Source organism: Acomys russatus, chromosome 14 (genome assembly GCF_903995435.1).
Source record: "Acomys russatus chromosome 14, mAcoRus1.1, whole genome shotgun sequence".
Classification (NCBI taxonomy): Eukaryota; Metazoa; Chordata; class Mammalia; order Rodentia; family Muridae; genus Acomys; species Acomys russatus.
The window spans coordinates 1,392,923-1,419,665 of NC_067150.1; the positions used below are offsets into that span (position 1 = coordinate 1,392,923).

General features: G+C 36.0%; 1 protein-coding gene across 2 annotated transcripts in view; it reads right to left on the bottom strand.

The window, feature by feature from the left end:
• Gria4 (glutamate ionotropic receptor AMPA type subunit 4) overlaps positions 1-26,743 on the bottom strand; it is a 370,469-nt gene that overhangs the window by 109,724 nt on the left and 234,002 nt on the right. For both annotated transcript variants that reach the window (XM_051155874.1, XM_051155873.1), the window contains exon 5: positions 16-200. In XM_051155874.1, coding sequence (XP_051011831.1) covers positions 16-200 — 185 coding nt within the window. The remainder of the gene's footprint in view (positions 1-15; positions 201-26,743) is intronic.

The window sequence follows — 26,743 nt, forward strand, 5'->3', positions numbered from 1 at the left end:
AAGCCAGGAACTTACTTGTTCTAAAATGTTTTGAAGCCTCTCTATCTCACAATCTATTACAAATTTCTTCTCTTGTCTTCTGTCAAGCTCTTCTAGCAGTTGTCTGTAGCTGACATCGTTAAAATTTTCCACACATATCGCACTGACATGCCATCCATTCTGTCCTGCTTTTTCCATAATAGCTTGAAGTATTGAATATCCTATTAGGGAGAGAAAAAAGTTAATAAGGTTATGCTTTTAATGTATGTAGAGGTATTCCTTTTGATTTATGTAGAGACTGGATACACATCAATATTTCTTGTATTTTAAAACACACAGATGTCATTTTGAATCTTGAAAATATGAGCCATTCTTTAAGAATCCATTTTTTCTTTTTTCTTTACTCAAGCAACAGATTCTCTTAAGCTACTCACTGGACGGAGTTGCCAGAGTATACCTTCTGTAAAAATGTCAAAAACCCCTCTATTGGAGAATATCCCATTGCTCTAGATATACAAAACCCATTGCACCAATGCCTGTTGTCAATATTAATTTTATTAACTCTTTTGGTACTTTAAACTCTAGACATAATTTGTTTTGAACCATGGTTTCAGTTTTCACTATTGAACAGAGTACAAACAAAATTTTTGTTTTAACTATGGAAGATGTAAAAGAAACCATTATGATGGTATTTATTGATGCTGTATTACTGTCAGAGTTTCATTTGATGATTTAGACAGATCTATATAGATATGGCATTGTTTATTATGTGTTCCTTGTCCTGGCAGAAGATTGTAGGCTGAGTATGAGGTGAATTATCCACAGGTGAGAGACTAAGAACTCAGATTCATAAACTTTTAAAGGCAGAGGACATTCAAGTAAGTGTGACCAAACTCTTTAAAACTACAATAAGAAATGCACATGTCACATGTATGTAATAGTAACAATTGAGAGCCAGACACTGGATCTCAAGGTCATCTTAAGCTAGGTAAGAAAGGAGTTTGGGCTAGCTTGAGAGATACAAGACCTTGTCACAAAAAAACCCCACATAAGTAAAATAACATGACTTCTGGGCAGGCTGGTGATGAACTCAACAAGAAAAGGCACTTCTCACCAAACCATAGTACACTGAGTTCAATTCCCAATTTACAAATTGGAAGAATAGAATGGAATATTCCAAATTGTCCTGTGGCATTCACAGACATGCGGACACAGACACACATGAGGCAGGGAAACAAGTAAATAGTTAAACGTAAAGTAAAAGTACAGCAGTCCCTACAAAATGTAAGCTCTTGGGACATGGAATGTTGGTTATGTGATGACAGCACTTCTTGGGGAAAAGGTGTGGTCTCTAACTTGTTCTTCACCCAAGACTTCCTGCAAGTGGAAGGAGACTGTCAGCCTCAACACTGTCTTTACAGCTGCTTCATCAGCCCTCCATTTAGAGTCAGCTTGAAACATAAAAAGGAAAAGATTCTCTGTATTGATGATAAATATTCTCTTAAAATAAGATTGATTTGGAGCAGAACCTGTTAGCCACTCGTTTTTTCCTGAGCTTTATAGCTTGGCATAAATAAAATATCCAGTCTAGTCTCCTTATGAATGTTTAATAGAATGTTTAGGAATAGACAATGCTTCTTGTTGGCTACAGAGCCCCTATTAATTATTATTAGATGACATTCTTCATATGGCATGAATGAAGATTTACAGATTTTTTTCCTGCTCATACAAAGAACAGAAAACCAACCTTAATTGTTCTCTGAATTATGCACACCTTATACACTTATACTACTAGGACTGTATAATGCTTGTGAAAATTATTTGCTTTCAGAACAAAAGAACTAGACACTGACATTGGATCAGACCTGACAGGATTCATTCCTCTCAGCATGCCGGACACTGACATCCTGTATCCTTCATGTTCCGGCAAAAAGTGCTTCAATTGCTGTTCCTCATATGAACAAGAGAACTCCCAGGACACTCTCAAAGAAAGCTTCCAATCCCAGTTGGTCCAGCATTTTAGACTCTCCCATACAGGGCTCTAATTAAGCCTGGAATTACTCAACACTTAGAAACTGGACAACAAATGCTATTCATAATGTGTTTAACCATTTCCCCAATTTTATTTGGGTCCCTACAAGGGTATTATTCATCCAAAATCAGCTGGAAGAAACCTTAAGAGAAAAACACCCCATTTCCTTTAAGGGAAGTTGGGTAGGTTTTGATTGCTTTCTTGGGCTATAGAGGGCTAATTTCAATGGGAGTTAGTTACAGGTTATTGTTGGTCTTATTTAGAGAGAAAATAGGGTTAGACACAGGCATGTCTCTCTTTTCCTTTATCTTACATTCTTAGGTTTGGAGATAGATGTTGGAAAGTAAGAAAGGGGAATATAGAAATATATAGGGAAGATAGAACACAAAGTAGATTAGTGAGTAAATACCTCAATGTAATGCCTCAATTGTCACTCAAAGGCTATTTTTAATTCACTAGTATAGAATTTTGTATATACATGCAAAATAAGTTTAATTCTAGATGCAGTGGTATAGATCCAAATGTAAGATTATTCTTCACACATTATATGTAGATTTCTACTCTAATATGAGGTATTGTACCCATATAACTCAATTATAATACAAGGTTTATGTCCAATACTTTGAAAGTGCTATTTCAAGCTGTTTAAAATAAATAAGTTATACAAATTAAATGTGAGTAGATTAAATCATGGTCATGTCAATTACTAGTCAACTTTTATCATAAGAATATACATGTTAGATGTAGCAGATAGATATGATTCTATAGAAAGATAAGTTAGGATAGTTAGATAAGGTCTTCAAAACCTCAGAGATGTGCAGAACATGGCATTTAAAATGTTTTTATTATTTAAAAAATTCCCTGACAATGAGACAGGTTAACACCTGGCACCACCCAGTTTATCTCAAAGAAGATGATGAACATCAAAGAACCTCCTTATGGAGATAGCTTCAAATGTGGCAAACAAGACACTAGGCAAAACATCCTCTTTCTATCACAGACGGAATTCTGCTTATAAAAGAGGCAAGCTTGAATGCAGGCAGAGTTGACGGCCAAACTCTGCCAACATAGGGAAAGAGAGTTCTCAAAAGTTCCTGCCTCACAAATATGTCTGTCAGATATATTGGGCCAGAAGGCTGAAAAAGATGCTTCGGTGTCATAGATAGTTTTGAATAACTATTCAGGTAGCGAACTGTCTCTGTCATCTTCTCACTTGGAAAGCTGTTACTAATCTGCACTCCCAGCATACTGAGGTAATCAAGTTTATTCCTTCTCAACTCTCTGATGGATTCAAAGACCAGGTAGCTTAGTTTTACAGTGAAGCTTAGTTGTTTAGGGGTTAAGATGTTTTTAGGTCTACATGTTTTTAGTCGATAATAACAAGATGTGATGGAGATTGATTTACACTAAGAATTTTAGATGCACCAAGATAGGAAAGATGTTTTCTTAAAGGCTGTCAAATACAAATAACCAAAACATTAGGAATGTAACATTTATATAATTCCTGATTGTGTCATGGTTCTTCTTGCTATAAGTAGTTTGTTGTATATATGAGTAATAATATAAATGTATACGTAAAAATGTTTAATTAATAAAACAAAAGAATGTTTAACAGCAGCGTGAACTCATTCTGTAGTTGCTGTCCATGGCTTTTTCCTACATAGGGATTGGAGTTAGGCTAGCTGTCAGGACTCAAAGGGAAAATTTAAACTGAACACACTGTGCTTACAAGAGAACACTTGTTTGGTGTCCTGCAGGCACACAAGTCTCAAATTTAGGCAGTTTCATTTTGAGGTTATGTTTTCTCTGCCACAGATCTCCAAACATTACAATGTGCAGGCAATGTCAACAGATGGAACTGATGATGAGATCATATCTGAAATATAAATTGCCTGACTTCCTGCCAAATGAATACCATGGCAGTCAGAATTCATTCCTATTTAAATGAAAACAGTAGCCAAAGAAGAAAGAAGGCATATAAATTACAATATGCATATTCTGGGTATGAATTGCTTCATTTAGTCTTCCCTTTTGTTCATATCTGTAATTATCTTTTCATATCTTACCCTGACAAAATACCCTTCTCCCACCAGCCTAGAAGCCTAGGACTCTCTCTTATTTCTGGTTCAGTGGGTGTGTAATGTAAAACATAGAAGCATTTTACCTTCTTTCTTTTCTTCCTCTCTTGATTGCTTTCTTCTTAAAGACTTATTTCTGTTGTGGATATGTGTCTGTTTGGGTGGATGTGTGTGTATGTGAATGTGTCTAGAGGCTCCTCAAAAAGGGCATCAGACTCTAGAGCTGGAGTCAGTTAGGTGTTAACAGTCAGAAGTGGGTGATGGGAATGAAACTCCTGTCATAGAACAGCAAACGTTCCTGTTCCTAACCTCTCAGCTCTCTCCCTGACCTCCATCCCTCCCTCCCTCTTTCCCTCTCACTTTTCCTTCCTTCTTCCTTCCTTCTTTTCTTCCTTCTTTCTTTCTGTGATTCATACATACATAATACCTACCTACCTACATACATACATACATACTCATTTTTCACCTTTGCATAAGACTGTAGAGCCCAAATGTCATTATCAAATAACTTCCTTTATCACCCTTCATCTTATGCATTGATCCAAGCTCTCTCCCTGAACCTGAAATTTGCCATTTCTGACAGACTGGCTGGGTAGGGATCTTCTTGGCTGGGTCTATCACCCTTAGCACTAGGATCACAGTTGTGCACTGCCACACCTGACTTTTAGGTGAAGCTGAAGAATTAAACTTCAGGTCTCACAATTTCAAGTACTTTACCTACTGACATACCTCTTTAGTTCCTGAGAGCTTTACTCATGAAATAATTCTTAATTTATTTCTGTCCTAAGGACTTGTTTTTTCTTGGTAACTGAAGCAAGGGTCTTTTCATTTATATATTAATATCTACATACATGTTATTTGACTTGAAATGAAGGCTTTAAGAAATGGAAATAAACATGTTTATTTTTCTATTTTCCTTTTTATTTGTGATCATATCAAAATAATGTTAAGTCTTTTGTGTGTTTTGACAAGTGCTGCAATATTATAAACATGGACCATACATATTGAAATTATCTGGCTGCTCTCTCACATTAATTCACAGCTTGGCTCAGCTCTCTGTATAATGTTGTTATTGTTTTTAGCACTATGTGGCTGTCAGGCCTCATGTCATGACAAAGTGTCCATGTTGCTATTTTCCTTTTACAAGAGAGAGAAATATACATTTTAATGAAATTTATATATTTATCTACCTAAGAAATATTGAAAAATTTACACTAACAAAAGAAATCATCTTCAAGTGCAGTGTTTCATTGTTGAATTGCCCAAATTTAGAAATGATGCTATAAGTGAAATAAGACAAAACCTAGAACACAATTTTGGTAAAATGTCAAAGAAAGCTGGCCATTGAAAAGGCCCATTAATCATAGTCAGAAATCAATGACATCTTTTCAATGCAGCAGGAATTATACACTCTTACGGCCTCAGAGCCTCAATGAAGCTTTAGGTCTTTTTGTTAAGCTCTTTCACTTTAATATGCTTGCTCATTATTTATTGGCCCTTATATACATGTGCCTTTTATTTGCCAAAATAACTCAGAATATATTGCCACTAAGAAAAAAATACTGCATTTATATCTATGATGATGTAACTTACTTGTTACATAAACTAAAGATCACAAGTCAAGCTGTGCAGTTTCTACATCTGACTGTGAGCTATACCCTCAAAATATTAAAAACATGCAATATATAATATTTTTAGTCTAAAGTGAATTCATTACTGCAAATGATACTTTATATGCCACATTATCTTGAAAAGCTATCTAATAATTTAATTTTATACACATTGTTAAAAACTTTCTACATTCAAGATTTTATGAAATGTGTCAAGAGCAACAACAATACAAATGGCCTCTTTACAGTGAGCATAATGTCCAAAAAACTTATTATTAGGTAAGTGATCATTATGTAAAAACAAAGCATGTTGTAAATGAATTCAAAGAAATCAAATATACTATGCAATAAAATAGAAAGAACATATCCAGGTACATTTACATTATTGGACTGCAGTAAATAATCAGCTTTTTCATAGTTATTTAAGAATACTGTTAAAGAACACAAAGAATCTAGATCAAGTTGTCGTAGTCTACCATGTTTATGTTAAGTGGAATGGCAGCCAGGGCAATAGTCTGACATTACTGCGTTCTTGCACACCAAGGTCTCCTGTTTGGCACTGAGTAGCACCTCAGTGGTGTTCTCTCTTCACCACATGAGTTGAGCTTATTTAATTTTTGCTTTGTAAGAATTGTTTCATGTGCCTGGCTGTACACAAAGAAGCAGTAGCATAAACAGGAGAAATTCATCTCATGGAAGGAGATCATTTCAAAAAGAAGGGAGCCATCCTGGTACTGAAGAATGTTTCATCTGGATGAAGACTAAACATTGCCTACTGTGTTTTCAGTGGCACAATTATGGTGAGGCAGCACAATGCTTGATCTATAAATCATGTTTCTGAGGACTAGGACACTGTGGGAAAAGGGAAGGAGTGAAAATAAATAATTTATCAAGGAATATGATCAGAGTAAAATGTCAAGGCATGGATGTGGGGTAGAGGAAAGTCTAAGTTATAGAAACAGCTGTGAGTGTGTGTGTGTGTGTGTGTGTGTGTGTGTGTGTGTGTGTCTGTGTGTGAGAGAGAGAGAGAGAAACAGAGAGAGACAGAGAGACAGAGACAGAGACAGAGAGACAGAGATGGAGACAGAGATGGAGAGACAGAGTCAGATAGAGACACAGAGATACAGAGACAAATACAGAAAGACAAAATATCCGATTCTGTTAAGGTGTTGTTGAGCCTGGAAAGAAGTAATGAAGTAAATTGGCAGTCACCTGCAACTATACAAAGCCATTCTCATTTTTTATAAATCACTACACAGAGATCTGCTACTCTGGTCTGGCACTGACTAGCTAGCTGGCTTGATGAAAAGTGTGTGTGTGTGTGCTAAAAGCCTGCTTTGTGCTGTAGATTGAACTTATTCAAAGACATGAGGATAATTTTGAAATCCTCCTTGTATTTATTGTGACCATGCTCAAAGTGCAGTATGTATTTAGCAACCATTTAGTTTGGACATTTGCCAAAGCAGGTTGGTGCTGAAATAACATGTTTAAAGGTAAGATTCCTGACCCCAAGATCTTAGCACATAGAAGGGAAACCCAGCGTGTCAGCCTGGGTAGACTTATTGATGGCCATGACCGCAGTGTTCATTTATTCTACAGTTCGGGAAGCACACAGTGAAATAAAGGATGGCTTTCTTTCCTATGTAGGTGGAAGAGGTCCATGTAAATCTGGGTTAAAAGAAAAGGACTAATCTTTCCTTCATACCAATACTAAAGAGTACAAATCCAACATCTATTTTTGAAGGGGAACTGAATGACAATTTTGCATCTGCTTCAAGTTCCCTAACTATTTCTCGACCTTTCCTACACTGCAGTGTTAATTCTCAGTTCAGATGAACTCGACATGTGAGATCTGTAAAGCACTGCAGCAAGGACTGTACTTTGTTTTCTGGTAGCAATTGCTCTTTTATCCAAACAGTGGAATTTTAACCTGGGATAAAGACAGTCAGAATAAGTACTTTTCATTCCATGTTGTTCATCTGGAGATGTGAATATGAGTCAATGTCAGCTAACAAATTGTGCAGAAGCTTTGGAGTACTTTCCTGGCTCATTGTCCTGTCATCTTGAAACTGAGTATGAATCCCACCTTCACGATTCTGTTTGTTTTTTCTTATTTTACTAAGCACTTAAGAAAAGTTTGGAAAAAAAAAACTCTAAAAAAATTTGGCTTTTATGTTGTTCCTTGTAATCTCTTAAATATTATTTCTTTCACTTTTCAGATTATACTTACATAACACCTCTTTTCCATCTACTCCCTCTAAGGCCTGCCAGTTGTCCCTTATTTCTCCCTTGCCTCGTTTTCACTGATGTTACATGCATTAAAAAGCACAAAGCTTTAACAACTCAGTTTTAATTTATATTTTACATAGAGTAAAGGTTTATGATATACAATTCCTAATATTTTTAAACTTTTTATGGATTTTGCTCAAAATATTAGTGCATAACTTTTTTCTTTCTAGAACTGCACTGTGTAGGGAACTCAGGCTGTTGACTTAGTGGCATGGATGAATGCTCAGTGACAATTTATGTAGACTTTTCACTGATAGGAATAAACCTTATTATCTTGCTTTAGCAATTAATATAACAGAAACAAAATCTTCTGTTAGCTGCAATTGAACCTAATATTGATCATGCATTCAAATATTTTCAAAAGTTTTCAAAAACATATAAGAAACCAAGCTCCTAAAATGAGTTTGACCACTCTTCTCTTTTATTCCTTTAGGGCATCTCTGAAACTGGCAACTGAAGAATTTTATTTGTGCAATTGAATATTTGGGTATACTAATACATATATTAATTAATAATGTGATGTCTAATTATAATTATTAATTGTCAACTTAACTGGATTTGAGATAACTATGGACATGAACCTCTGAGCATGTCTGTGAATGTGTTCCTATGCTAGGTTAATTGAGATGGAATGATCCACCTTAGATACGAGTTGTTTCCTTCTATGGGCAAGAGTTCCAGGTTGTGTAAATAGAAGATAGCTGAGAACCAGCTTTCATCTCACTGACTCTGATTGCAGGAGACCAGTTAGTTGCCTTTCTAGTCTTCCAGCATGCCTTTCCCTCGGTAGGCTAGATGCATTTGAACTGAAATCCCAAACTAAACCTTTCCTCTTTCTAAACATTTTTGGTCTCAAAAGAAACAAATACACCTACTTTATATAGCAGCTATGTGCATAAGTTCTTCCATGTTCTACTATTTTTTTCTGATACATGCAAGTATATGATCATACTTGTCACCTAGCTGTCTCTCAAACTATTTTTACCCACTATTTTATGCAGTTTACTTCCCAGCAGCATGAAATGACCTTCATAGGTATACTAGGAGATATCAATCATACAGTCCCATGTGAATGCCATCATAGACTGTTCCTTTAAAGACTGTTTCTTCCCTTCTTTGCCCTGGTTTGTTTCCAATGAGAGAAAGAAAGAAAAGTTGGATGGGTAAAGAGGTAGAAAAGATCTGAGAGCAGATGAGGGAGAGAAAATTGTAATCAGAATATATTGTACAAAAAAAAATCAGTTTTTAATTAAAATGCAAAAAAGGACACACTTTCAGATGTTAATAAGAATTAAATAAAATTGGCTCCTCTGTAAGTTGCCCTAAGATAATATAAAAATCAAAAAACAACTCAGTGAATCCATCCCACACCCCTTGGCCAGATGACTTTCTGCAGAAATATACTCTCATAGCCCTCTGTATATGTTATATGTCTTACAAATAAGTTTTATCACAGGTTCTAATTATATATTGGAATGATGGTCAGATGAAATTCTTTCTCCCCAACCAGACTGTAGGTTAATGAAGTTTCGAGCTCTTCTTGTGGTCAGAATCTAACGAAGTAGATCACAGCGATGGAATGCGTGAATAAATTAGTGGGCAGTTCACAGAGAGGGATGAGGATGTCAAGAAGTGCAGAAGTAAAATGAGGCTCACCAGACCACACCCAGTAGCTTCAAATTTGTCTTGCTTGTATCACTGGAAGAATACACACACACACACACACACACACACACACACACACACACACATACACACTTTGGTTATGAACTTTATAACAGGGAGATAAGTGGTAAGGTTCAAATCTGAAGGACAATTCCATTGTTTTAAAGAATTTACACCTTTAATCACCACACTTAGGAGGCAGAGGCAGAGGCAGAGGCAGGCTGATCTCTGAGTTTGAGGCCAGTCTGAACTACAGAGTGAGTTCCAGGACAGCCAGGCCTGTTACATACAGAAACCCTGTCTTGAAAAACTTAAAAAAAGAAAAAATTTGGTCTTTGCTCCTCAAGAATTTTAAGAATATAGTGCTTTTCAGGAATATTGTGTTTCAAGTTTGGAAATATGATGTCTATGGGTGAAAGAGAACTAGAAAGCCACTTAGGAGACTTGCCTTAGTAGAACAGATCGTAGGTTGTGGAACGGAGATTTGGGGCCATGCAGAGGAAGGAGAATAGGCATTAGTTTAAGGAGAAGGAAAAATCACCTGGAAGTTGATGCGATATTAAGAAAAGAGAAGGGGCTTTTCTCATGTGTCTGTTGTGATTATTCTATTTATTCTGTTTGCCCTTCAGGTCTTCACAGACTTATGTGAAAACCAATCCTTGTCTTCACCAAGGCACATGATAAAATCAGTTATAAATTAGAGTAATTCAGTTTTCTTTATTGTTAGAGGTATCAGTTATTCTAGGGACAATCTCTGTAGATTTTTAATATTTTCTATTAGCAAGCAAGCTGATATCTTTTCAATTTTGTCTATGACAATTTTTTTAAATTTGGTATAATGGTACATTAATCAACAACTTTTTACAAACTAAAGCTGTCTTCTTTTATTAAGTGAGACATTTTTGGAAGACTATTTTCCTAGTAATAATAAATGTCCCTTGTTATATATATATGCATTTATGATTATTATTTTGATCATAAAGTAAGATTTTATTTATTTTGCACCACACTATATAAAATTAATAGTTCTGATTCTATTCTTTCTATTTTTATACCAAACCATCATGAACCAACAAAGCAAAGTACATAAAATATAGCTAATAAAGGAAGTAAAATACATGTCTGAAGCCTTTTTACACATATAGATTGATGAAAGTACTTACAGCATAAATTTGAATGTTAAACCTATTCCACATGAGGATACTTTGAAAAGCAAAGTACTTATTCCTTCACGTGTATCTTCATAAAAGGGAGACAGTCTTGGGTTATAATAGAGCCCTTATATGATGGAGGGGGATGTAACGAGCCCCCAATACACCATTCAGGGTTTGCAAGAGATAGAAGAGTTTTCAAAAGGAACTTGTGTATGCTATGATTTAGTAGCATGTCTCAAAATAACTACACCTCATGACTACTGTAAATCATGTTTTGCCTTTATGGTAAGGTTAATAACATTGACGTGGTTTCTATGGAATCATCACTAACTGGCAGCATTGGGGAGAGATTCTTGATCTTCGGTTCTCACATCCAGTGAAGTACCACACTCTCTTGTGTTGTAAGGCTCCAACTATTTACTTGTAGTTTGCATATTAGACCATAAAAGAATGAGAAAAGCAACTGGAGAAGTTCATCAACTTAGTCAGAAAGAGATTATGAGCTGTAGGAGCCCCAACTCTACATGTCTCAGTCTTACATAATCCTTAAATACTGCTCTTTAGTTTCCATCATCAATATTTATAGCAATCACATTGTTTCATTAATAAAAGCCAAAATAAACTGCCAAAAAGGTGTAATTAGAGCAAGTACAAAATCTATTTCAAAGGAGCTTTATTTTACATCATTAAAAACAAGTACTTTTCCAGAAGATGCTCCAGTACACAGCAAGGACATATGCTCAACCATGTTCATACTAGCCTTATTCACAATAGCCAGAACTTGGAAACAGCCCAAGTGTCCCTCAGTAGAAGATTGGATAAAGAAACTGTAGTACATTTACACTATGGAATATCACTCAGTTTTTAAAAGGAAGGAATTCCCAAAGTTTGTGGACAAATGGATTGAACTAGAAATGATCATAATGAGTGAGTTCATCCAGAAGCAGAGAGACTCAAATGGTACTCACTTATATCTGGACACTAGCCCAAGGGGCATGTCCCATGAAAATCTCCACTTACCAGGAAAGTGGGATAGAGGTGAGGACATCCTATTGGGACTCTAGGTGAGAGAAGTATGGGAGATTGGGGAAATAGAAGGATCCAGAGGGTCCTAGAATCCTAGAAACAGAGGTTCTGTTCAAGCTATGGCATCAACCAAGGACAATGTATGCAGTAAGCATCAAATCCCTACCCAGATCTAGCCAATGGACAGGACATTCTCCATAGTTAAGTGGAAAGTGTGAACTGACTTTCACATGAACTCTGGTGCCCCATATTTGATCACATCCCCTTGATGGGGAGCACTCAGAGGAAGGATTGTGGGCTACCAAGAAGAGGCTTGATACTCTATGATCATATATAGGGGGATGAGGTCCCCCTCAGTCACAGTCATAGGGGAGGGGAATAGGGTGAAAGTGGGAGAGAGGGAGGACTGGGAGGATATAAGGAATAGGATAACAATTGAGATATAATACGAATATTAGCAATCAAAAAAGATAGTAAAAAAACCAAGTACTTGTAATAAAAAGGAATATTGAGTTAAAATGAGTTGATCCTGAAAAGTTGGCCCATTGGTGGAGTAGGATAAGCAAAGGTTCACACAGAATTCTTATTCTTATGGGTGATTATTTTATTTTCCCTTATGTTGAAATATGAGTCCAACATATCTCATTAATTAATCATGAAAGCAATCATCAGGAACAAAACACAGATGTATTGCATAACATACTAAGTATCAGTTGCATGCACATGGCAATCTGTGTACTGTAAATAATATTAATTTGTATCTGGCTTTTACATATAAAGCCAAAACCATTCATTTGGGTTGATTTGAAAGTCATATTTTACAATGTTACTTTGTCTCTTCTGTGAAACAGGAGCAGCAGTGCTTATTTTTCTTCTGGTGATTTTGGCACAAGGATTTGCATCCAATTACAGGGACAATTTTTAGCTGAGGCAAATACAGGCAGAAGTAAGCATCCACCGTATGATTAGCTTTGTCTTTGTATCCCACTGAGGTTCACTGTATCCCATGAAGCCAGCATAAATGAGCATCAGGGATTGAGGGTGAGTGCATTTGATTACTAGCGATTAACTTTTTTTCTTGGGGAAGTGGTGCAAAGATGATCATGTAAATACAGAGTGGCTTCATGACCAGGATGCCTATCCAGCCCAGTTTCTTTCCACCATGAATGTTAAGCTTTCTGTTTCAACTCCATAGTTCTGAGGATAGTTATTTGACTTCTTTAACTTTCCATATTTGACTTTTTATGTAATAAACATAATCAATGTAGAATTTTAAAAGTTGTGGAATTTTTTTGTAAGGCTGCTAGTAAATTTTGGCTTCCTTTCTTATAGAAAATGAATGTAAAGTGTTCTGTTTGTTTGAAGAAGTACTATATGTGTTCATAATAGAAAGAGGGAAGCAATCACTAAGCATTGGAAGAATGTATATAACTCATTAACTCATGTTATGAGTGTGTATGAGTGTGTATGTGTGTGTGCACATGTGTGTGCACGTGTGTGTGTGTGTGAAAAAGGAGGAGGAGGAAGAAAAAGAAGAAGGAAGAATAAGATGAAGAAGAAATGAAGAAGAAGAGGAAGAAGAAAGAAAGAAAGAAAAGAAAGAGGATGAAGGGGGAGGAGGAGGAAGAAAAAGTAGTAGTAGTTAAAACCAATAATTCCCAAACTCCTCAGAGTTAACACCAATGGTCCTCATATCATGCCATAAAATAGAAAAAGAGGAAATGTTGCCCAGTTCATTTTACAAAGATATAGTTAACCTGATACCTAAACCAAATGAAGACTCAACAAAGAAATCAAATTACAGAAACAGTTTCATATGAATATAGATGAAAACATTCTAAATAGCATACTTGCAAACAGAACACAAGAACACATTAAAAGATGATTGACCATGATCAAGCAGGTTCATCCCAGAGATTCAGAGATAGTTCAGCGTTTGTAAATTGATAAATATAATTCACCATGTAAAGAAACTGAAAGTCAAAACCCATAGTTTCATCTCATTAGATGGAGAAAAGGCCTTTGACAAAATCTAACATTCCTTCACGTTAAAAGTCCTGGAGATATTAGAGATAGAACAAATCAACATTGTAGAGACAGTTTACAGCAAGCTCTTAAACAACATCAACTTAAATGAAAAGAAACTCAAAGTAATTCCATTAAAATCAAGAGCGGTTAAGGCTGTGCCCTTTCGATATACCAAATTGATATACTTGGAGTCTTAGCTAGAGCAGTGGTTCTCCACCTTTCTAATACTGCAACCCTTTAAAACAATTCTTCATGTTTTGGTTACCCCTCAACCACATGCTACTTCAATTGTAATTTTTCTACTGTTGCAAAGCATAATGTAAATATTTTTTAGAGATAGAGGCTTGCCAAAGGGCATTTGACCACTCAGCTAAAGTAATAAGGCAATGAAAGGAGATCAAAGGGATATAAATAGTAAAGCAAGAAGTCAAAGTATCTTTATTTTCAGGCAATGTGATAGTATCCATAAGTAACCCTAAAATTTCTATTAAGAACCTCCTACAGATTATCGAGACTTTCAGCAACATAGAAGAATACAAAATTAATTCAGAAAAATCAGTAGGATTCCTATATATAATATCTTTCACAATAGCCTCCAAAGTATACAATATCTTGGGGGTAATTCTAACTAGGCAAATGCTTTCTTTATCAAACAAGTTCTTTGCATAATTTATTACTATCCTGTAGAAGCCTATTAGTTTCTCATGAGAAACAGAAGTGGGGTCAATTCAATTGGAAGGGGAAGTAGGAACTGGAAGGAGCAGAGGAAAGAGGAAACAATAATCAGAATACAGTATGTTTAGCTTACTATATACAATATACTATATAATAGCATTTTAAGTAAAAATAAATATACACACATTAACCTCCCTCAACAAGTCCTTCCATACTGGGATTCAAATTTAATCATGCTGTATGTGGTTTAAAATAGTCCTGTGGGGTTTCATATCTCTTTCTAGAAAGGAAGAATTTGGGAAAGAGTATAGATAGATCTAAGCAGTAATTCAAAGGTTTTTGACTAAGCTTGACCTAATTCTAGATTTATCGTGATGTTTTATGCCCTGCAGAGAAAAGGCCCTTAGCAATTTCAGGGTGAATTGTTAACCAAGCTGTATCACAGTGCAGCATCCAAGGGGTATTGTGAAATAAGAAACCCACTTTTTACTGTAATCTTTCCAGTATTGTGACACTGGACCCACATCTGCCTGTGGCTGTTATGCAGGAGATGTTCAAGGGTAGAGACTTAACCTCTTTGCACACTTGGAATGACAGCACTAAGCATCTCGCTAGTGGGAAGAGGAGAAGCCACAGCACATCTTAAATATAGCTATAGTACCTAGGAGTTCTTTGTGTTAAGGAAACTCTCGGGGTAAAGAATAAGTCCTTAATAAAGGAATAAAATAAGCCCAAACATAATAGAATTACTTTTTCATTGTGTTATCATATCTGTCGTAGTGATATGAAAAGCCAGGCTCTAGTGTCAAGCCGAATGAGTCTCTACTGATTAAGTGCTAAGTCATCTTGGCCAAGAACTTACCTCTCTCATCAGTATCTTTTACATAAAAGGAAGGTAATAAAGCAGAGACTATGCACAGAAAGCTCTTGGTGTAATATCGGATATAGATTAAGCAAGTAGTTGGTAAAATTTAGCTGCTGTTATTGTTGTTGTTGTTTCTACCATCAATAAGTTAAAAGGCTAGATTTTCCTACCTTTTCCATTGGCTCGTTAGACAGGTACATTAGATAGTTACAAAACTAGCTATTGAGATGCTTTACTGCAGCGTTTAAAGGGGGATTTTTTTCAGTAGTTCATAGGCTCAGTTTTAATGCCCATTTATTAAAGCTTTTCAAATTTAAATATTTCTCCATTGTCATTTGAAGGTTTAGAGTCACAGTCAAACAATAATATAATGTTTGGACTGATTAACTGGTAAAAGTTCTAGTTTTGCCTACAAACAACAAGGTGATAGTAATTGCCTTTCTTCATGTTTTGCCACATTCACTACAAATTGTCCTACATTGTCAGCTCATCATCTGGTACAAAAATACTTTGATGCTGATTTATCAGAAAAAAATACACATTGCTTTAGGCTTTCATTTCGTATGCTCTAGAGTTGCCTAAAAGCTGCATTAATGCCACTAGAGAAATGTATTTCTTTTAGTTGCTTACTTATTTTATAATAAATCTTATATGCAAAGTGTTTCTTGGATGGTACCAGTCATGCCTCACCTGCAGAACTGAGTTTAGATGTTTCACTATGACATGTTAGCTCCAATGATAATTACAGATCTTTGTTTCAAGTAGAATTAATTGGGGGTAATCTATTTGTTCTAAACTTCCTTAAGGAAAATTTTCTTACATTAAACATCCTCTCAATAAGGTCTCACATTTAACTATCCTTACAATGCCACATTAGGGTGATCTTTCTCAGAGAACTGGGGCAGTTGTCATTTCTAATTTTGTGGTGACAAGAATTACACAATCAATAATTTTCAATTTCCACCACTTATTGATTATCAATTAGTCAGTATACATTAAATTTCATTATTGTAATTGTCCTAGACCTTGATTTGCAAGATAGTTTTCATGTAATTGGCTGCTATTTCTTTTAAAACAACATACATATATTTATACGTGTGATAGTAAATACATATATAATAGATACATACATGTTTGTTGTGCACATGTAACTACGCACATGCATTATGCAATATATGATGTATATGTTCAGTTATTACATTATAATGTCATCTTTAACCCATTAGGAGAGTTTAGACATGAATATCTATTATAATTCTTTCTAGCATTTTTAGTTATTGCTTATTTTTTTTTTCCAGGTCAGCTACTACAATTGTCACAATAATTCGCAGCAGAAATTAGAAAACTAAGTTACTTGAAAATAGAGCTTGTCTTCCAAAATACAAATTCATTTCTTGTTTTAAATCTGTAGTATTGCTAACAAAAATATTATACAAATAAATAATACGCATGGATTTCCCTGCAAGTCTAAAGCTAATTGTTTCTATTGATTTTATAGGTAAACAGGAGAGGAGTCTTTTCTTGGATAAATGGCATAGGTTTGCCATTGTGCTTTTCAAAAAGCAGATATATTAATCATTTATGATGTTTACTAAGATGTTAATGAAGACCAAGGATTTTTAAATGGATTTCTTTATTTCTTTAAAGTGACTCCATTATAAAAATAGTCTTATCTACATGGTCAAAGCTTTCTCCTCTTATATCCAAGGAAGTAATAACTACAGCGAAAGTAATGCTAAATAACTTCCCAGGTTCAGCAATGGCAGCAAAGGTATTTTGTTCCTGATGCTTTGGCTTGATTTTGTTTGAAATTCAGTATCATGGCATGTGGAAAATCCCAGGCAACCAAAGCAAATGTTTAGGAAGAAGCAACTGCTACCCAGATGAAACTTCCGTTGTCAGCCACAACATGCTTCCAGATGCTTGACTAAGACAGCCACTGAGATAATCAGGCTCAATGACTTGAAATATCTTGAGAGAACATTAAACAAAAATCACCTTGCCTAACCCAGTCACAACTCCTCTTTTTAAATGATAGACGGAGATCATTTGATATAAATTTTTTTTCTTTTAGGAACTTTGGAGATACCTATTATCTTCAAATATTTTCTTAGTGATATATTTTTTTTATTTTAATTTTTTCTTTTTTTTCTTTTTCTTTATTTACTTTTTTTTTTTTTTTTTTTTTTTTACAGATACATTCAATAAACTACCTACAGCAAGAAGAACCATGAAACAATCAGGAATTAGAGGAAAGATGTTTTCTTCAAGGTTGCCAAATAGAAATAGTGAAAACACTATGAATGTAACATTTATATAATTCTGTGATAAATCTTAGAAATGTACAAAGACTTGTTGGAACATGGGCCAAGAATAGAGTTGTGTGAATACTATTCCGAGTGCTTATGAGAACATTCCAAGAAAACAAGCCAAGGGTCTTTTGACCTCAGTTTCTTCAAAACATGAAACAAACTGTTTTTGGAATGTGTTTTCATGTTCCTCCCAGGTGTAGTGGATAGGAGCGAAGTTGTTCAATTAAATGTTCTTTATAAGCTTCTCTGGGAAAACATGTTTCTGACACACGTGGCTGGTCTTCGTGCTTGTATTTAGCTTCAACTCATGAGAACTTTACGCATGTGGCCTTTCTTAATTATTAGAGTATTAATTGTCTGAGGCTCTTAATAAAGTTAGCTTTCACATGAATCTTTAGTCTCCCTTATTTATTGACTCCATTCTCCCAGGTCACTCTACCTCTAGGGACAATAACACAAACCCACTGTTAACTCTGGCAAGGAAGGCTGTGTTAAATAATTCTACTGTGTAGCTTCCCTCTAATGCAGAAGTTCTTGTTTCACAACTGTTCTTCAATTCATTTTTTTTTTTAGTTCCTTGAAGAGGTATTTAGTATCTGAATTGTGCATATGTAAAACACAGGGTTCACTAGAGACCATAATTTAATAGGCCTAAATATTCCACTTGAAAGGCTTATTGGAACATAACGAGGTCAGGAAAAAAAAAAAAAACAGAAAAGTCAACCATTTGGCATGTTTAATAATAGACCAATGTCCACAGAATAATCTGTAATATTTTCAAGGGTGACTGAAGGTGATTTTCTCAAACCATTCATCCTGGATAGGTAGAATATATAGGATAGGATAGGATGAATATATAACAATCTGAAAAGGAGGTTATATACATTTAATCAAATATTTAGTGCAGTGACTTTTATATTTTTATTTGAATGTGGTGATTGTGTAGTTTATTATACAGACACATTTTTCAAGAAGGAAAGATTTAAGCCAGCAGATCAGGTTTAAAACAGGACTCTGTAGGCAAAGTAATATAATAGCAAGTAAGAAAGGACAAGCACTGACTATAAACTTGAAATTCCTACTTTTTGCAATCAAAAACTAGGAAAAAATCAACAGAAAGCTGTTATTAATGAAAGATGGCATATGACTGATAAAAAAATGGCATCTGCCGAATAACCCAATTGAGAAATGGGGCTTGGAACTAAACAGAGAATTCTCAACAGAGGAGTATCAAATGGCTGGGAAACACTTAAAGAAATGCTCAACCTCCTTAGTCATCAGGGAAATGCGAATCAAAACAACTCTGAGATTCCATCTTACACCCATCAGAATGGCTAAGATCAAAAATTCAAGCAACACCACATGCTGGCGAGGATGTGGGGAGAGAGGAACACTCCTTCATTGCTGGTGGGAATGCAAACTAGTACAGCCACTTTGGAAACCTATCTGGTGCTATCTCAGAAAAATGGGAATAGGGCTTCCTCAAGACCCAGCTATTCCACTCCTTGGAATATACCCAGAAGATGCTCCAGCACACAACAAGAAAATTTGCTCAACCATGTTCATAGCAGCCTTGTTCATAATAGCCAGAACATGGAAACAGCCTAAGTGTCCCTCAGTAGAAGAGTGGATAAAGAAACTGTGGTACATATACACTATGGAATACTACTCAGCTATTAAAAACAAAGAATTCCCGAAATTTGTGGATAAGTGGATTGAGCTAGAAATGATCATAATGAGTGAGTTAACCCAGAAGCAGAAAGAATCAAATGGTATATACTCACTTATATCTGCATACTAGCCCAAGGGGCATGTCCCACAAAAGCCTTCACTTACCAGGAAACTGGGACAGAGGGGAAGGCATCCTATTGGGACTCTAAATGAGAGACGCATGGGAGAATAGCAAAATAAAAGGATACAGAGGGTCCTAGAAATCTACAAGTAGAACAATATGATAGGCAGATTTGGGCCCAGGGGTCCCGCTCAAACTAAGGCACCAGCCAAGGACAATACAGGAGGTAAACTTTAAACCCCTTCCCAGATCTAGCCAATGGTCAGAATATTCTCCACAGTTGAGTGGAGAGTGTGATATGACTTTCTCACGTACTCTGGTGCCTCACATTTGACCATGTCCCCTGGATGGGGAGACCTGGTGGCACTCAGAGGAAGGATAGCAGGCTACCAAGAAGAGACTTGATACCCTATGAGAATATATAGGGGGAGGTAATCCCCCTCAGGAACAGTCATAGGGGAGGGGAATAATGGGAAAATGGGGGGGGGGGGAATGGGAGGATACAAGGGATGGGATAAACATTGAGATGTAACAAGAATAAATTAATAAAAAAAAATGTTTTAGAAAAAAAAATGGCATCTGCAATTCCAGAGCTATAAAGAGGTCCCAGTGCTACACATCCCTGAATTTCTTTTATCTTTTCTTATTCTTTCCTGTCTAGATGTCTGTAACTGTGCCACAGTAAAGACATGGGTGGTTTTCTTGGCATATGATTTGTGACTTGGAAACTTAAAATATAACTAGAAAGTATTTTTAGTGCTAAAAGAAACAACTAGTACCTAGTGTATCAGGTCAGAGAATTCTAGGTTTCAACCATCTTCTGAATGGATTGTTAAAACCAAGAGAATTGGAGCTGCATTCAAATACAATGATAATGCAATCTTTTATTTTATTTATTATTTTTTAATAAGTGAAAAGGTTAGTGCATTTGGTTGCCACAATTCAATTGATTTTCACTATTGAAAAGTTGCTAAATATATAAACATATATTTAAACATATAAGAATATTAGCTTCTCTAATAATTGAGGCATTGAACTTCATTGCTTATTGCATAATGTGCTTCCTTTAAACCAATTGAACATTTTATGAAAACAAAGATAATTGTATATTTTGTATGCAGAACAAAATATACTAGTAGATTGGATGATTGAATGATCCCCATTACACAGGAAATTCTGCTTCCAGTTCTCATGCATGAGGTATCAGAGTGTGTTCCAGAAAGGAGGAATCACAGTGACAGTGTAATCAAACTCCTGACGTGGACACAAGGGATGCTCCAGAATGGACTCACGACTTGCCTAAGGCAGAGAACTCGTGATGGGAGAAGGTAGTTGGCAGATAAGGATCAGAAAATAATACATTTCCATGATTCTGAGGACAGCATCCCTGTTTTTGGGGAAAAATCAGACAGAAAAAAATGAGAGGAAATTGGCAGTCTTCATGAACTTGAGCCATTTGCTACAGCTAACTTCTATAAGTTGCAAGCAGTGTAAAACAGAGAAACAGAACAAAGATTATATCTGCCAAGTTCTCATTAAAATTAGTCCTATCAAAAGGAACCTCCAAGTGCCCTAAAAAGTGTATTCTTTCTTCTCTTACCATCATATACTTCCAGGAACTATTCTGAATTAATAATCCTCCAAATGTACACAAACATGTATATTTATACCTTCCTTCCACAAACACAAATACACACACACACACACACACACAACACACACACACACACACACACACACACACACACATGGAGAGAGCTAGAGAGAGAAAGACAGACACAGAGACACAGAGACATAGAGAGACACAGACAAAGTGTCTTGAATCACTTAGTCACTGGTTGGGTCTAGTCCCAACTGATCAGAACCTTTTTTTTGCTGTAAGTTTTCTGGAGTCAGCACTGCCATATCTTATTCCTTCAGCTCTTCCACTTGTTCAAGATCAGTGCCTGCCATACCTTTGGAAGAGATGGAAACCCTGGGAAGAGAGTTAATGTGTGTTTCTCTCCTGCCCCTCTCAAACACACTCCTGGCTAAGTGCATATAAGCTGCATGTGGAGCGACAGATACATATACCCCCCAGGGACCCACAAGGCCCCTCCCACATACACAGAAGTGTGCTCACAAATACACACACTACCCCCCATATGCCCACCCACTCTCATTACTCTTCAGTACCAGGAAAATATCATCTGAGCTTGTCACTAAATCCTTTGTTCAACCACCAACTTTCTTAAAATTTTCAACAGCTTCTCTGTTCCTGATCAAGCTTGTCCGCATCACCCTTGGAAGAGCTCTTCTTTCCTACACTCTGTCCTCATTCAACAGGACCATCCTGAAGCCCAAAGTAGCATTATGCTTATGCTTGGCTCAAAATCTTCCAACTGATGCCTTTATTACTCAGAAAAAAAGCAAAGGTCTTTACAATATCAGATTTCTTCTGAAGACTTATTTCCCAGACAATTTCTTTTCTCCTTGGCTACTTGCTCACTCTGTCTTAGCCAAAGTGTTTTGTTGCTATTTTTTAGACATGCAACAAACACACATACTTATGCACATACATACTTTTCTCAGGACATTTAAGAAGTTATTCCTTCTTCTTTGAATGGTTTTATCTAAAAAGCCATCTGACACTATCACCTCTTTCAAGTTGCACTCCAATTGCACATTCTCAATGAGATCTTCTCCGATTGTGCCATTTAAAAATTATATAAAGGTCTTGGTTGGACATTCGCTCTATCTCTGCTCTATTGTTCTATCTTTATCTCTTACTCTTATGGCAGAGTAAGTTTGGATCAAAGTTTTTTGCAGGTAGGTTGAGTTTCTCCTCTTTCCATTAAGAGTCTTATCTAACCCAAGACCATTACATGGAAGACAAACCAATCATTGACGTTATTAATGATACTCTGCTTGCAGACTGGAGCCTAGCATAGCTGTCCTCTGAGAAGCTCCACCCAGCAATGGTTGTAAACAGATGCTGAGATTCACAGCCAAACATTGGATGAAGCACATGGAGTCTAGTAGAAAAGTGGGGGCTTTGGGGGTGGGGAGACCAACAGAGACAACTAACCAGAGCCCAGAGGGTCTTGCGGAGTCTGATACAGCTAAGGACCATTCATGGACTAAATCTAGGTCCTCTACATAGATAAATATAAAAGAAATGATAATCTAGCATAGAAATGACATAAAGTAAACAAAGAAACAGAATCTAATATCCATTGTTTAGAACATACTATCATTTGTTAAATATTAATTCAATGAAAGACAAATTACTTTCATTTCTATTATTTGAGACATTCACAGTTATCACCATCACTTCTATGCCATCTCTAGTTCTCAGACTGGCTTAGATCTGAGAGTCATAGACTTAGTATAGTAAAGATGTCCCTTTGACTTTGTGCCCAAAGACTCTGGACTACTTGGAAAAGAAGAAACAGCAAAAGTCATGATGATGAAAAAATAATCAAAATCTTGAAATTAACATCTGCATAATTTATACTGACTACATTTCAATTTTTTAATGAGTAAGAATGATACAGGTTTAAAATAAAGAACATTTTGTTTTCTTCAATTTGAAAAATGTTAATTTTATATTTGCCATGTCCCTTCCTGCTGGGTTTCTCTTTGCTAACTCTGAAAAGCTGGCTATAGGAAACTTAAAGATTGAATTCCAGCCCCATGGCTTCTAGATCTCGGTGTTACACATCCACAAGTGGACTTGGCCTCATTTGATCACAAGCGACAATCAGAAGAGTGTTTATATGTTGGTTTGGCCATCAAGAGTAAAAAACAAGGCTAGAGGAAAAGGTACCAGTGTTACGATATGAGATACAAAAGATTCCAACCCACTCTGTACTTCCTTTTTAGTTGAGGTGTCTGAATCAGTGGCAAACCTTAGAGAAAAGTGAGGGCTAAAGGAACAGCATATCAAGTCACAGAGGCGTGATAAGTGAATAGATTTCTGCCACGGAGGGACCTGGATTCGCAAAGACAAATTAGGATGCAATTCACACTCAAGGGTTCTTTGGAAAGCAGCTGACTGACTTGTATGCTCCAAATGAAAGATTTCCATAAGTCACAAAAAGAAAGACCATATTTTCTGAGGATTTGGTCTTGTTGATTACAGAAAGGTCTACAGAAGAAAGAAAAGGTCAGAACCTCATACTTAATAATACATGAAAAGAAACAATTTATAAAACCACAGAGACAACAGAATAAAGAGTTGGCTACGCACCCTGCTTCTTTATGAGATGGTAACTTTCATATGAAGACACATTTCCCCTCAGTTTGAGCTCAGGAGATACATGTACTATTTTAACAAATAATTTCAGAAATTTTGAAATTGACCTGTTCAAACAGTTTTACTGAATTTTATAATATAGGAAGGAAAAGATATTGCTCAAGCCTTTTAGGTTGTTGAGGTCATTGTGTCCTAGCATGATTAACAGCACATTACAGTGAAGTGTACCTTGGTGTGCCAGGTGCAATGGGCATTTATGCTAAAAGAAGATATTATTTATGTTCTCTATTTTGCATTAAGTAAATTTCCATGAGTTTTGCTTATAGAATTGTGAAATAATGTTGGTATTCTAAGCAAAATTACTTTCTAAGAGAGGATTGATTAGTTCATCCAATATAGTATAAAATATGCTTTAGAGGACAATCTAGTGACTTAGCTGTCAGTAGTAAGTTCTAGAACGATTTGAATGGCATCAGTGAGAAAAGGCTTGTGCCCAACATGAGTAATGACATAAAAGTATAATAGAAATTCTGAACAGAAAAAAATTGTCACCAAAATTGAGTACATCGACTCAGAGACTTAAAGCAACTAAAATTATTTAAAGTATAATGATACTGTCTGTGACACTTTGTAGATTATTTTAAATATATGAGTTCTCCTGATTATTGTATATGATTTGGACCTGAATCTACATTCAAGCAATTATCAGGAGACTTGAAAATGAAAATGAGGTGCTGGTATGCAGCTCTTACAGCAGGAGAAATCCTGTAGTTTGCAGGGTGGAGTAGGTCTAGGCTTCTATGAAGGCACATGTGCAATTGCCATGTAGTAAGAGAACACTGTTACTACTTAATTTGTAGGAGGGGAGCATCTGGCTTTAATTTAAAGCTGAAGGCAGTTTAATTCATCAAATGAGAACCATAATTATTTGATAAGATTATTGTATCTTTATTAGAAAATAATAATAATTAAAATATAATTTACTTTTCTCTTCTATTATTGAGTATAGTAATCAGCTTTGGATCAAAGTTTAATTTATTTTAATCATGAAAACCTTAGTACATATTTGAAAAATGCTTGGAACAGGCCAGTGATTTTAAGACAATCTAAATAAAATGTCTTCAAATGAGAAGGTTTTCTTTCTCTCGTCTTACATTGAGTACACTGGAAAGTTAGGTGGTTATAATAGAAACAGAATTAATTATCCTGTCTCACATTCTTACCTACAACTGAAAGTCACAATAGAGATCTTATTTTATTTAATACTTTATTCAATTAAAAGATAAGAATGATAAATATTGCATTATAATGTAAGGATTCCAGCAAAATTCAGAATTTTCTGATTTAAGATTGTGTCACTGTGTGCTTCCAGTTTCCCTTGATTCCCAAGCCCATTCTCCACTTGTTCTGCCCTAATTGTTTGGCCTTGCTGTCTTGTCTCATTGAGAAATGAACTATAACCCAAAGATGCACCTCTGTTACTTTAGGCCTTCTGAACACTAGGATCTCCACTGTGGATCTCAACTTCTCTTCAGCCTTGATGGTAGAGAGCACTTCCTTTTCTTTCTAACTCCATAGCTTCCAGCAATTGTCAGAAAGTAGCCTGTAAAACTTGGGTTGTCCTGAGTTGTCCGTTGGCATAAGCTTTGCTCATAGGATGCATTAATTTATTATTTTAAAAAAAGATTGGTGCATGTGTGTATGTGTGTGTACATTATTGCACATGTGCACATTATATGCTTACACTTGTGTACACACACACACACACACACACACACACACACACACACACGTACACATCTGAGTGCAGGTGGCCTTAGAGGCTATAAGGGAACATTGTATCCTCTGAAGTTGAATTGCAGGCAGCTGTGAGTTCCTGCCATGGGTCCTCTGTGACAGCAGTGCCGACAACCAGTGAGCCATCTCTCCAGCTCCAAGAAGCAACAAGTTTCATTATGTGACAAGAATTATTCTGCTGCCAGTTCTCAATGACTATCCAAATAGGGTTTTTTTTTTTTTTTTTTTTTTTTTGCAGTAAAACTTATCATACACATAAAGTAGAAATTCAAGACTGCTGATTTATAAGTACTGCACACACATTATCATTCACTCTTGTAAGGCATTTATCAATGCTTCCCAGTGTATATTTCCTGACATCTAAACCACAGTCACCTAGTGTACTTTTTAAAATAGATCATCTATAGACTATGTATAGGGTCTAGGTTCAGGGGCTCTGAGTGGTTCTTACAACCTCCTCATGGGATAACTACGGAAATAAGATTTAAAAAATCATTGATTGAATGTCACTGGTAAAGATCACATTTGCATTTCTTTTTCTGTGTATGTATGTATGTATGTATGTATGTATGTATGTATGTATGCAGGTGAGCATGCCTATGTGTACACATATACACAGAGGCTCAAAGTTGGTCATAAGGCACCTTCATCAACTGCTCTCTATTTCATTCATCCAAAGATAGTGTCTCTGGATGAATGTGGAGCTCACGACTTCTGGCTACCCAAATTACCCAGTTTGAGCTAATAATCTCTGAACTCTGTATTATCACATTTGAGACTATAAGTGGCCCCTTGCCTCCTTATCTTTTGCATGGGTTATGCATGCCTTCGGGGATGCAAAACATCTCCAATGAAGAGGTCATATTTTCTATTATTGCTCTGAGGATGGTGTCTGATGTCAAGAATACACACATGTAATGTGAAAGAAGACCTTCCAAGTGATGAGTGTTAGAGTAATCAGAGGCAGATGGTGGTGAGAGACACAGATTCTGCCTCTCAGCTCCTTTCATACGTATCATGTCATGACAATTACTACTTGAATGGCTAACGTGTTCTAATTACCTAACTTCAGATGAAACTCTTCTATGGACATTTAATTAAGGAAGACAGGCCCCATGTTCCTCCCTTTCTTCATAGCCTCTCAGTTTGCAGCATCACAGCAATGTAAGGACCAACACAGCAAGTCAGTATTTGGTACTGTGTT